The sequence below is a fragment of the Aquarana catesbeiana genome, linkage group LG08 (assembly GCF_042186555.1).
Source record: "Aquarana catesbeiana isolate 2022-GZ linkage group LG08, ASM4218655v1, whole genome shotgun sequence".
Taxonomy (NCBI): domain Eukaryota; kingdom Metazoa; phylum Chordata; class Amphibia; order Anura; family Ranidae; genus Aquarana; species Aquarana catesbeiana.
Window position 1 is genome coordinate 6,652,600 of NC_133331.1, and position 13,528 is coordinate 6,666,127.

At 44.7% G+C, this 13,528-nt stretch overlaps 1 protein-coding gene across 1 annotated transcript in view; it reads left to right on the forward strand.

Annotated features, from left to right (window-relative positions):
* Nucleotides 1-2,905: 2,905 nt before the first annotated feature.
* HOGA1 (4-hydroxy-2-oxoglutarate aldolase 1) overlaps nt 2,906-13,528 on the forward strand; it is a gene marked incomplete at its 5' end in the record, with an annotated part of 68,808 nt that continues 58,185 nt past the window's right edge. The window contains 3 exon segments of the mRNA XM_073595098.1: nt 2,906-3,034; nt 5,783-5,910; nt 9,146-9,280. Coding sequence (XP_073451199.1) covers nt 2,906-3,034; nt 5,783-5,910; nt 9,146-9,280 — 392 coding nt within the window.

Sequence of the window (13,528 nt, forward strand, 5' to 3'; positions counted from 1 at the left end):
CTATATACTCCTCTCTATATACAGGACCCTGTCTATATATTCCTCTCTATATACTGTATACAGGACCCTATCTATATACTCCACTGTATACAGCACCCTATCTATATACTGTATACAGGACCCTATCTATATACTCCTCCCTATAGACTCTATACAGGACCCTATCTATATACTACTCTGTATACAGGACCCTATCTATATACTCCTCTGTATACAGGACCCTATCTATATACTCTATACAGGACCCTATCTATATACTCCCCTGTATACAGGATACTATCTATATACTCCTCTGTATACAGGACAGAATCTATATGCTCTTCTATATACAGGACACTATATACTCTTCTATATACTGTATACAGGACCCTATCTATATGCTCCTCTGTATACAGGACCCTATCTATATACTCCTCTGTATACAGAACCCTATCTATATACTCCTCTGTATACAGGACCCTATCTATATTCTCATCTGTATACAGAACCCTATCTATATACTCCTCTCTATATACTCTTTACAGGACACTATATAGTCCACTGTATACAGGACCCTATGTATATACTCCTCTGTATACAGGACACTATCTATATACTCTTCTATATACAGGACACTATCCATATACTCCTCTGTATACAGGGCACTATCTATACACTCCTCTATATACTGTATACAGGACCCTATATACTCCTCTCTCTCTCTCTCTATACTGTATACAGGACCATATATACTCCTCTATATACTGTATACAGGACACTATATACACTATACAGGGCACCATCTATATACTCCTTTATATACAGGACACTATCTATCTATCTATCTATCTATATATATATCTAACTCTGTATACAGGAAGCTATATACTCCTTTATATATATTGTAAACATGACCTTATCTATATACTCCTTTATATATACTGTGTACAGGACACTATACACTCCTCTATATACAGTACACTATAATATATATATATATTTTAATTTTTTTTCAACTGATTACAAATGCGGCACGCAGGATTTTGTACACCTCGGCGGACCCGTGTGAACGCACATACAGAATATAAAGGGATGTATTTTTCTTTAGCTTTTCTTGCGCTTTTTTCCCCCTTTCTTTTATCCTTTAACTATTTAACTAAATAAAATCTCAGGAGGTGATTGGTCGGTATAAGCGCCCGGTATAAACCATTGGCGGTATTTGCAGCGTATGACATCGGGAAGTCGCCGGCTAATTGAGACCCGTCTGGGTGATTCTAACGTGTGGATTGGTTGGCTGCTCCGCCGTCTCCTCTGCTCCCCCCGATGATGGGAATGACACGAGGAATTATCACATTATCACTTTGCACTGTATCATTCAGATCCCCTCCCCCCCTCTGTGCCAGATATCAGATGATGACTCTTCTATCATCACCTCTCTTAGTAGATCCGCACAATGCTCACACTTCCTGTGGAGGGCGATGTCCTCCCTTCCTAACCACTTGGTGCAGTACAGCAAACGAGGGGTTAAAGCAGGCGGCCTCGTGTAGCTTTCTCACTAGACATGTGCCGTTCTTTTCATTCCCAATCGAAATTCAGACGAGTTTTCTGTTATTTGGGGATTCAGAAGTATCCAAATTTCCCAACAGTAAAGAATTTAAACAAATCCAAAATAATGAAACGAAAATTTTGGACGAAATTTGGATAGTTTTTTTCAAATAGTTTTCTAATAAAATTTGAATTCAAATTTCAGAAGAGAATAAAAAATAATAGAAAATAAAGGAATAGAATAGAGAAGAATAGAATATAAAAGAGCAGAAGAGAATACAAAATAAAAGAATGGAAAAAAAATAGAATAAAAAAATAAAGTAATTAGAAAAGAATAGAATTGAAAATGAAATAATAAACAAGAATAGAAAATAAAGGAATAGAAAATAAAAGAATAAAATATAAAAGAGCAGAACAGAATAGAAAATAAAAGAATGGAAAAAAATAGAATAAAAAAAAAAGTAATTAGAAAAGAATAGAATTGAAAATGAAATAATAAAAAAGAATGGAAAAAAAACAATAGAATAGGATAAAACAGAATATAACCTTCCGAAATTCAAATTTCAAGTAGAATAAATTCAATTTTAAAAAGAATGGAAAATAATAGATTAGAATAGAATAGAAAATAAAATAAAAGAATAGAAAAAAAACAATAGAATAGATTAAAATAGAATTTAACCATCTTCCAGAACTCAAATAGAATACATTTGAATAGAATAGAAAAGAATAGAATTGAAAATGAAATAATAGAAAAGAATAGAACAGAAGAAAAAACAATGCAATAGAATAGAATAAAATTAGAATGAATATAACCTTCCGAAATTCAAATTTTCGAATAGAATAAATTCAATTTTGAAAAGAATAGAATAGAAAATAAAAGAACAGAATAGAAAAAAAATAATAAAATAGAATTTAACCATCTTTCAGAATTCGAATAGAATATTTTCTAATTTGAATAGAATGGAAAGGAATAGAATAGAAAATGAAATAAGAGAAAAGAATAGAATAAAATAGAAAGCTTATAACCTTCTTCCAAAATTCAAATAGAACAAATTCGATTTTGGATGGAATTTGAATTGATTTTTAATTGATTCGAATTTTCCAAATTTGACCGAATTTTACAAAATATTTTTTTTTTTTTTCCAATGTTTCGTTTTATTTTTGTTTGTTTAGCAAACAATAAAACCGCAGTGGTGATTAAATTCCACCAAAAGAAATCTCTATTTGTGTGAACAAAAAGATACAAAAGTCATGTGTACAGTGTAGGATGACGGCGTAATTGTCATTCAAAGATTGACAGCGCTGAAAGATGGTGTAGGCAGGAAGGGGGGAAAGTGTCCGGTATGGAAGGGGTTAATAACTATGTATCTTTTTTTTTTAGGTTTTGTGGTTCAAGGCTCCAATGGGGAATACGCTTACCTGAGCCGGGAGGAGAGGCTGGAGGTGGTGCGGAAGGTCCGGGAGGTGGTGCCCAAAGAGAAGCTGCTTATTGCCGGATCGGGGTGTGAATGTACGGTGAACTCATATATTCTTATACAGGTTGTAGGAAGAAACAGAATACAGTTCAGAGGTTCAACCTCCGCACCCAACTTTATTTGTCAGGATGTTCAGACAAAAGAACTTATAAGAGAGTTTAGTGATTGGGATCAGATTTACTTTTCGATAAAGTCTTTGTATTAGGAATATCTTCAGGACAAAGCACAATGCACACGTTTTGTGTATACCCCCCCCCCCAGTCCTCCCCCTTCGTGTACGTTTTGTGATTCCTCTGGGGGTCCTCTGCCCGTCTGGGGGTGCCGCGTTGCATCACATTTTTTTTGCACAGCGTCGTGTGTTCCCATGGTACAGCCTGGCCACCCACCAGCATCATGGAAACGCATGGCACTAATCCTGGACGGTATTCGGGGCAGCCCCAGCATTCAGGAGGGGGAGGCAGTTCACCTCTGAGGATAGAAGACTGAGGACTCTGATGTGAAAGGTGGAAGACTGAGGACTCTGATGTGAAAGGTGGAAGACTGAGGACTCTGATGTGAAAGGACGCAAGACTGAGGACTCTGATGTGAAAGGACGGAAGACTGAGGACTCTGATGTGAAAGGACGGAAGACTGAGGACTCTGATGTGAAAGGACGGAAGACTGAGGACTCTGATGTGAAAGGGAGGAAGACTGAGGACTCTGATGTGAAAGGGCGAAAGACTGAGGACTCTGATGTGAAAGGGAGGAAGACTGAGGACTCTGATGTGAAAGGGAGGAAGACTGAGGACTCTGATGTGAAAGGGAGGAAGACTGAGGACTCTGATGTGAAAGGGAGGAAGACTGAGGACTCTGATGTGAAAGGACGGAAGACTGAGGACTCTGATGTGAAAGGACGGAAGACTGAGGACTCTGATGTGAAAGGACGGAAGACTGAGGACTCTGATGTGAAAGGACGGAAGACTGAGGACTCTGATGTGAAAGGGAGGAAGACTGAGGACTCTGATGTGAAAGGGAGGAAGACTGAGGACTCTGATGTGAAAGGACAGAAAACTGAGGACTCTGATGTGAAAGGGAGGAAGACTGAGGACTCTGATGTGAAAGGACAGAAGACTGAGGACTCTGATATTGAATGTGGGGGAATGGGATTTCTGATGTAGAAAGAAGGGGGGGGGGGTGAGATCTCTAATGTGAAAGAGAGGGGGGAGCTGAGGACTCTGATGTGAAAGGTGGAAGACTGAGGACTCTGATGTGAAAGGTGGAAGACTGAGGACTCTGATGTGAAAGGACAGAAGACTGAGGACTCTGATTTGGAATGTGGGGGAATGGGATTTCTGATGTAGAAAGAAGGGGGACTGAGAACTCCGATGTAAAAGGGGGGGGGGGGACTCTGATGTTGAAGGAGTGGGTTAGAGCAATCCTCTGGGGAAAAGGGGGGACTGAGGACTGTGATGTGGAAATAAAGGGGGACTGAGGACTCTGAAATGAAAGGTTTGGAGCCTGAGGACTCTGTAATAAAGGGGGACTCTGATGTTGAAGAGGGGGCTCCTAATGTGAGGGGTAGATACCTATATTATATGGGAAGACCCTTTTTTTTATATACTATTAAGGGTTGAGAATTGTTGATGTCACTGAGGCTTTTAGAATAGGAGGGACCTATAAAGGAGGTCTGAGGCTCTTGTTGTGTCTGATATTAGAGTGTAAGCTCTTGTGTCTGATATTAGAGTGTAAGCTCTTCTTGTGTCTGATATTAGAGTGTAAGCTCTTCTTGTGTCTGATATTAGAGTGTAAGCTCTTGTGTCTGATATTAGAGTGTAAGCTCTTGTGTCTGATATTAGAGTGTAAGCTCTTCTTGTGTCTGATATTAGAGTGTAAGCTCTTCTTGTGTCTGATATTAGAGTGTAAGCTCTTGTGTCTGATATTAGAGTGTAAGCTCTTCTTGTGTCTGATATTAGAGTGTAAGCTCTTGTTGTGTCTGATATTAGAGTGTAAGCTCTTGTTGTGTCTGATATTAGAGTGTAAGCTCTTCTTGTGTCTGATATTAGAGTGTAAGCTCTTGTGTCTGATATTAGAGTGTAAGCTCTTGTGTCTGATATTAGAGTGTAAGCTCTTGTGTCTGATATTAGAGTGTAAGCTCTTGTGTCTGATATTAGAGTGTAAGCTCTTGTTGTGTCTGATATTAGAGTGTAAGCTCTTGTGTCTGATATTAGAGTGTAAGCTCTTGTGTCTGATATTAGAGTGTAAGCTCTTGTGTCTGATATTAGAGTGTAAGCTCTTGTTGTGTCTGATATTAGAGTGTAAGCTCTTGTTGTGTCTGATATTAGAGTGTAAGCTCTTGTTGTGTCTGATATTAGAGTGTAAGCTCTTGTTGTGTCTGATATTAGAGTGTAAGCTCTTGTTGTGTCTGATATTAGAGTGTAAGCTCTTGTTGTGTCTGATATTAGAGTGTAAGCTCTTGTTGTGTCTGATATTAGAGTGTAAGCTCTTGTTGTGTCTGATATTAGAGTGTAAGCTCTTGTTGTGTCTGATATTAGAGTGTAAGCTCTTGTGTCTGATATTAGAGTGTAAGCTCTTGTTGTGTCTGATATTAGAGTGTAAGCTCTTGTGTCTGATATTAGAGTGTAAGCTCTTGTGTCTGATATTAGAGTGTAAGCTCTTGTGTCTGATATTAGAGTGTAAGCTCTTGTTGTGTCTGATATTAGAGTGTAAGCTCTTGTTGTGTCTGATATTAGAGTGTAAGCTCTTGTTGTGTCTGATATTAGAGTGTAAGCTCTTGTTGTCCGCAGCTACACAGGCCACGGTGAAGATGACCCTGGAGATGGCGGAGGCCGGAGCAGAGGCGGTCCTTGTGGTGACTCCTTGTTATTATAAAGGCAGAATGAACAGCCCGGCTCTGATCCATCATTACACCGAGGTAATCCTACAGACTCCGCAATACCAGGAGATAATCCAACCAATAGGGAGGTGCCGGGGACAGGTGACCTTTACCCTCTTGCTGCCTGCGTAGAGTCTACATGCTGCAGCGGGGGAGGGTGAGCCTGAGCGCCCAGCTCCTGCGGTCTATGGGGCTCTGAGGTTCTGTGCTGAGAGTGCCCTCTAGGGACACTCTCTGAGATGCCACCGACAGGTCCCGGTCACTAATTATGATCAGCAGCCAGCAGAACGAGCTCCACAAGGGTCACAATTGCTTCAATGGACCTGTACGGCTCCCCTGTCATATTTTGTTCCACACCTGGGTAGGATAGGCAACCGGGGGGCATATAGAGGAACCGATCCCCTCCTATATCCTCGCAGCCTCTAAATGCCCGCTTCTCCTCCTCTCCCTCCCTCCCGCCCGGAGAATAATGGAGGGCATCAGTTCCTCTAAATGCCACCCCTCCTATCCAGGTTACTTGCTTCCTCCTGCTCCCAGACCCCTGTGCCCCCCCCCCCCCCCCCCCCCCGCGGTGCTGCCGGCTTCCCCCCTCTCCTGCCAGCTGCTGCGGGGGATGCTTTCGGGATTGAGGGCGGGGGGGGAGGGGGCCGGTAAATATGTAATTTACCGGCCCCTTCCTTTTTTTAAATGGACACTAGTGAGTGATTGGTACCGATCGCTCCTGTGTCCATTCATAACTGAATCACAGTAAACTGTTTATCATGCTCCGGTTTGTGAAGGAACAGGAAGCCTCTGTACAGAGCTATTCCTGTTCATGCATTCTGTTTAGCTGAGGCTGCAGAGATGGAGGGCTGTGTCCTCAATCTCCTTTCTCTGTCTCAAAGGTGGAACATCAGAGGCCTGTTTAGACCCCCGATATCTCACCAAAGACACCCAAAGGGGCTCCTAAAAAACTATATAAAAAAAAAGTAAAATTGTAAAGAATTAAATAATAAAATTAAATGGTAAAAAATAATAAAAAATAAAAACCCCGTCCATTGTTCTACTGTGTGTGTGTGTGTGTATATACATATATATATATATAGTACTAGAGGAGAAAGATATTCAGAGGCTGCAGACATGGTGCAGGGGGGGGAGATGGTCAGAGGCTGCAGACATGGTGCAGGGGGGGGAGATGGTCAGAGGTTGCAGACATGGTGCAGGGGGGGGGGGGAGATGGTCAGAGGCTGCAGACATGGTGTGGGGGGGAGATGGTCAGAGGCTGCAGACATGGTGCAGGGGGGGGGGGGGGAGATGGTCAGAGGCTGCAGACATGGTGTGGGGGAGATGGTCAGAGGCTGCAGACATGGTGCGGGGGGGAGATGGTCAGAGGCTGCAGACATGGTGTGGGGGAGATGGTCAGAGGCTGCAGACATGGTGCAGGGGGGGAGATGGTCAGAGGTTGCAGACATGGTGCAGGGGGGGGAGATGGTCCGAGGCTGAAGACATGGTGCAGGGGGGGAGATGGTCAGAGGTTGCAGACATGGTGCAGGGGGGGGAGATGGTCCGAGGCTGAAGACATGGTGCGGGGGGGGAGATGGTCAGAGGTTGCAGACATGGTGCAGGGGGGGAGATGGTCCGAGGCTGAAGACATGGTGCGGGGGGGGAGATGGTCAGAGGTTGCAGACATGGTGCAGGGGGGGGAGATGGTCAGAGGTTGCAGACATGGTGCAGGGGGGGGAGATGGTCAGAGGCTGCAGACATGGTGCGGGGGGGGAGATGGTCAGAGGTTGCAGACATGGTGCAGGGGGGGGAGATGGTCAGAGGCTGCAGACATGGTGCAGGGGGGGGAGATGGTCAGAGGCTGCAGACATGGTGCAGGGGGGGGAGATGGTCCGAGGCTGAAGACATGGTGCGGGGGGGGAGATGGTCAGAGGTTGCAGACATGGTGCAGGGGGGGGAGATGGTCAGAGGTTGCAGACATGGTGCAGGGGGGGGAGATGGTCAGAGGTTGCAGACATGGTGCGGGGGGGGAGATGGTCAGAGGATGCAGACATGGTGCAGGAGGGGGAGATGGTCAGAGGCTGCAGACATGGTGCGGGGGGGGAGATGGTCAGAGGATGCAGACATGGTGCAGGGGGGGGAGATGGTCAGAGGCTGCAGACATGGTGCAGGGGGGAGATGGTCAGAGGCTGCAGACATGGTGCAGGGGGGGGAGATGGTCAGAGGTTGCAGACATGGTGCAGGGGGGAGGGAGATGGTCAGAGGCTGCAGACATGGTGGGGGGGAGATGGTCAGAGGCTGCAGACATGGTGCAGGGGGGGGGGGGGAGATGGTCAGAGGTTGCAGACATGGTGCGGGGGGAGATGGTCAGAGGCTGCAGACATGGTGCAGGGGGGGGAGATGGTCAGAGGCTGCAGACATGGTGCAGGGGGGAGATGGTCAGAGGCTGCAGACATGGTGCAGGGGGGAGATGGTCAGAGGCTGCAGACATGGTGCAGGGGGGGGGAGATGGTCAGAGGTTGCAGACATGGTGGGGGGGAGATGGTCAGAGGCTGCAGACATGGTGCAGGGGGGGGGGGAGATGGTCAGAGGTTGCAGACATGGTGCAGGGGGGGGGGATGGTCAGAGGCTGCAGACATGGTGCGGGGGGGGGAGATGGTCAGAGGTTGCAGACATGGTGCGGGGGGGGATGGTCAGAGGATGCAGACATGGTGCGGGGGGGAGATGGTCAGAGGCTGCAGACATGGTGCAGGGGGAGATGGTCAGAGGCTGCAGACATGGTGCAGGGGGGGGAGATGGTCAGAGGTTGCAGACATGGTGCGGGGGGGAGATGGTCAGAGGCTGCAGTTATGGTGCAGGGGGAGATGGTCAGAGGCTGCAGACATGGTGCAGGGGGGAGATGGTCAGAGGCTGCAGAGGGGTCTTACCTGACCGTTATTAGAGGCGCGTGTCACCGCCAAGACCTCACAGAGGTGACACTGCTTCTGCTTTACACTTAAAAATGTCGCCGCCCGGCCCCATTACGTCACTGCGCATGCGCCCACCTGCCTGAAAAGGGCCGAGCGTGTACAGTCGTTCCCGAGCGGCGGCAGTGCATGTGCAGTCTACGTGTCGGCCCAGGCCCGCAGCCATATCTTTTACGGGTGTCGCGGCCCCAGGGCAGGCGGCCTCCGGTAAGAGACTCAGGGCTATGGGCCCCAGAAGCCACCCCTTAGCGACGCCACTGGGTAAAGGTTGTCTGTACTCCCGCTGTCTCCCCTGGAAATCCTGACACGTCTTTGTCCTCCTCCAGGTTGCTGATGCCTCCCCAGTCCCCGTCATCTTGTACAGCGTGCCTGCCAATACTGGGTTGGACCTACCTGTGGATGCCGTAGTCACTTTGGCTGAGCACCCAAACATCATAGGGATCAAGGACAGCGGAGGAGACGTAAGTCCCGGAATTCACAGTCTTGTGCTTAGTTCTGCCTTCAGGTATTCAGGTGAAGTGGAAAGCTGTCACTTTGTAACAAGTTCTCTCTATAGCTTGCCTCCTCTGCTTCTCTTTTCTTTCTTTAGTTTAGTAAGAGAAGGTTTACACCCCCACATATAGAAAGTAAACATGTTTTACAGAAAATGATGCAGCGCTAATATTGAAACATCTGCAGATGGCAGTCATGACCCATATGGGTGTCCCGGTCAGGGGTCCGGTCAGGGGTCTGGTCAGGGGTCCATTCAGGGGTGCGGTCAGGGGTCCGGTCAGGGGTCCATTCAGGGGTGCGGTCAGGGGTCCGGTCAGGGGTCCAGTCAGGGGTCCGGTCAGGGGTCTGGTCAGGGGTCCATTCAGGGGTGCGGTCAGGGGTCCAGTCAGGGGTCCGGTCAGGGGTCTGGTCAGGGGTCCATTCAGGGGTGCGGTCAGGGGTCCGGTCAGGGGTCTGGTCAGGGGTCCATTCAGGGGTGCGGTCAGGGGTCCGGTCAGGGGTCCATTCAGGGGTGCGGTCAGGGGTCCAGTCAGGGGTCTGGTCAGGGGGTCAGGGGTCTGGTCAGGGGGTCAGGGGTCTGGTCAGGGGGTCAGGGGTCTGGTCAGGGGGTCAGGGGTCCGGTCAGGGGGTCAGGGGTCCGGTCAGGGGTCCGGTCAGGGGGTCAGGGGTCCAGTCAGGGGTCCGGTCAGGGGTCCGGTCAGGGGGTCAGGGGTCCGGCTCAGGAGATCAGTAGCTATAGCGGTAGAGAGGCTCCCATCCACCAGCTGGATAAGTACACAATTTTTTAAATTTTTATACTAGTAATGGTGGCGATCAGCGACTTATAGCGGGACTGCGATATTGCGACGGACAAATTAACGAAAACCCGTTTAACTAATTTTTCCGAATATTCGTAAATTTGAAAATTCGGAAATCCGAAAATCTGAAATAATAACTAATAATTAACTTAACTTTTACTAACTATTAAATTTTAGGTATTGGAATTTCCTTTCAAATTTAGCTGTTAGTGAAAGTAACGAATATGAATTTATCCAAAGTTACGAATTATCTGTAATAAACGAATGGAACGTAACGAGTTAATAATAATAATAATAATCGTAATAATAAAAACTTTTTATTATTATTTCGTTCTGTTCCATTTGTTTAGATGCGGCATTCGTTATTTCGGATAATTCGTAACTTCGGATAAATTCGTATTCATTACGTTCACTAACAGCCAAATTGGAAAGGAAGTTCCAATACCTAGAATTGAATAGTTAGTCATTCTTTCGAATGTTCTGGTTTTCTTTCTTATTTGCGGATTTTCGAATTGCGATCATAACGAATGACCCGAAAAAAAAAAACAAAAAAAAACCGAATGACACGAAAACTAACACATTTTTCAGCAGTGCACATGTCTAGTCCGCCCTATAGCAATTTTACTGCAACGGGGCGGCACCTGTACGCAGGATCACGTGTATGTGTGTGTAAATATATATATATATATATATATATATATATATATATATATATATATATATATATATATATATATATATATACATATATAAAGTGATCTGACACTTCCCGGGTAGGGGGTTCGCATGCGCACCGCCGCCGGCTCGCTTCCACTGTGATTACACACAGCAGAAGCCGATCGACGAGTGCACGGTACCCGGTGTCCTCCGCCCCCCCGCCGATCGTTGGGCAGAGAGACACATCACAGTTCTGTCTATGTAAACGAGGCAGATCGCCGTTCTGACAGGAGGGAAGGCATGGATCCTGTGTTCCTGCAAAGCAGGAAATAAATTCCATCTCTTCCTCCCCTAGTGAAAGCACCCCCCCCCCCCCACTGTACGCCCAAACACTGGCTAGGCACACAGTTAACCCTTTTGCTCGCCCCTGATGTTAACCCCTTCCCAGCCAGTGTCATTAGTACAGTGACAGTGCATAGTTTTAGCACTGTTCACTGTATTAGCGCTAAAAATATGCACTGTCACTGTACTAATACTGACACTGTACTAACACTGTCAAAGTGTTATGCCCCATACACACGGTCGGACTTTGTTTGGACATTCCGACAACAAAATCCTAGAATTTTTTTCCGACGGATGTTGGCTCAAACTTGTCTTGCATACACACGGTCACACAAAGTTGTCGGAAAATCCGATCGTTCTGAACGCGGGTGACGTAAAACACGTACGTCAGGACTATAAACGGGGCAGTGGCCAATAGCTTTCATCTCTTTATTTATTCTGAGCATGCGTGGCACTTTGTCCGTCGGATTTGTGTACACACGATCGGAATTTCCGACAACGGATTTTGTTGTCGGAAAATTTTATCTCCTGCTCTCCAACTTTGTGTGTCGGAAAATCCGATGGAAAATGTCCGATGGAGCCCACACACGGTCGGAATTTCCGACAACACGCTCCGATCGGACATTTTCCATCGGAAAATCCGACCGTGTGTACGGGGCATTAGAATGCCATTACTAGTACAAAATAAAAATAAATATACATATCCCATAGTTTTTAGACGCGATAACTTTTGTGAAAACCAATCAATATACGCTTATTGGGATATTGTTTGATTTATTTTTTTATTATTATTATTTTTTTTTTACCAAAAACATGTAGCAGAATACATCTTGGCCTAAAATGAGGAATACATTTCAATTTTTTTTATAGGATATGTTTTATAGCAGAAAGTAAAAAAAAAAAAAAAATGTGTTATTTTTATCAAAATTGTCGCTCTTTTTTTGTTTGTAGCGCAAAGTAAAAAAAAGCCAAGGGTGATCAAATACCAAAAGAAAGCTCTATTTGTGGGGGAAAAAAAAAAGGGACATAAATTTATATTTGGGTACAGCGTGGCATGACCGCGCAATTGCCAATTAAAGTAACGCAGTACCGTATAGCAAATATAGAGCCCCTGTCAATTTTTATTGCTGTCTGTGCCCTCATTAAGGTGACCCTCCCCCTCTCTATTTGTCCTGTTTACTATAATCATTGAAAGTGAAAGTAAAAGAAAAACCCAAATTTTGGGTTGTCCCCAGAAAAGTAAAAGAGGGGAGATATTCAAATAGGGACACTAATTCTGATGAGCTGGGGGGGGGGGGGGGGGGAGGGGTCCCCAAGAAATTCCTGTAATTTGGAGGGATTTCCTCTCACTTCCTGGTTGGCTATGGGACAGGAAGTGAAGGGAAATCGAGATGGCGAAAAAAAAAAAAAAATCGGTCAGGGGTTATAACCTTTCCCTTGCTCTATCCAAAATGAAAAAAAAAAAAGTTTTTCCCATAATTCTACTTTAAATTATTGGAGAAATTTTATTTTATTGGATATGTTTAATAGCGAAAATTAGAAAATATATTTTTTTTTCCAACATTTTCAGTCTTTGTTTCATTTATATAATAAAAAAAAAAAAAAAAAACCCCAGAGGTGATCAAATGCCAACAAAAGAAAGTTATAAAAAAAAGTGATTAAAAATGTTGTTTGGGTACAGCGTTGCATGACCGCGCAATTGTCCTTCAAAGTGTGAGAGCGCTGAAAGCTGAAAATTGGCCTGGGCAGGAAGGGGGTGAAAGTGCCCAGTGGGCAAGTGTTTAAAACCGGTTCAATACCGGGCATTTTCACCCCCTTCCTTCCCAGACCAATTTTTAGTTTTCAGCGCTGTCGCAGTTTAGAATGACAATTGAGGGTCGTGCGACGCTGTACCCAAACAAAATTGACGTCCTTTTCTTCCCACAAATAGAGCTTTCTTTTGGTGGTATTTGATCGCCTCTGCGGTTTTTATTTTTTGCGCTATAAACAAAAGAAGAGCGACAATTTTGAAAAAAACACAATATTTTTTACTTTTTGCTATAATAAATATCCAATTTTTTTTTTTTTTTTTAACAAATTTTTTCCTCAGTTTAGGCCGATATGTATTCTTCTACATATTTTTGGTAAAAAAAATCGCAATAAGCGTATATTGATTGGTTTGCGCAAAAGTTATAGCGTCTACAAAATACGGGATAGATTTATGGCATTTTAAAAAAAAAATTATTTATTTATTATTTTTACTAGTAATAGCGGAGATCGCGATTTTTTTTCGTGACTGCGACATTATGGCGGACACATCGGACACGTTTGACACATTTTTGGGACCATTCACATTTATACAGCGATCAATGCTATAAAATTGCATTGATTACTGTGTAAATGTGACTGGCAGTGAAGGGGTCAACCACTAGGGGGACACAA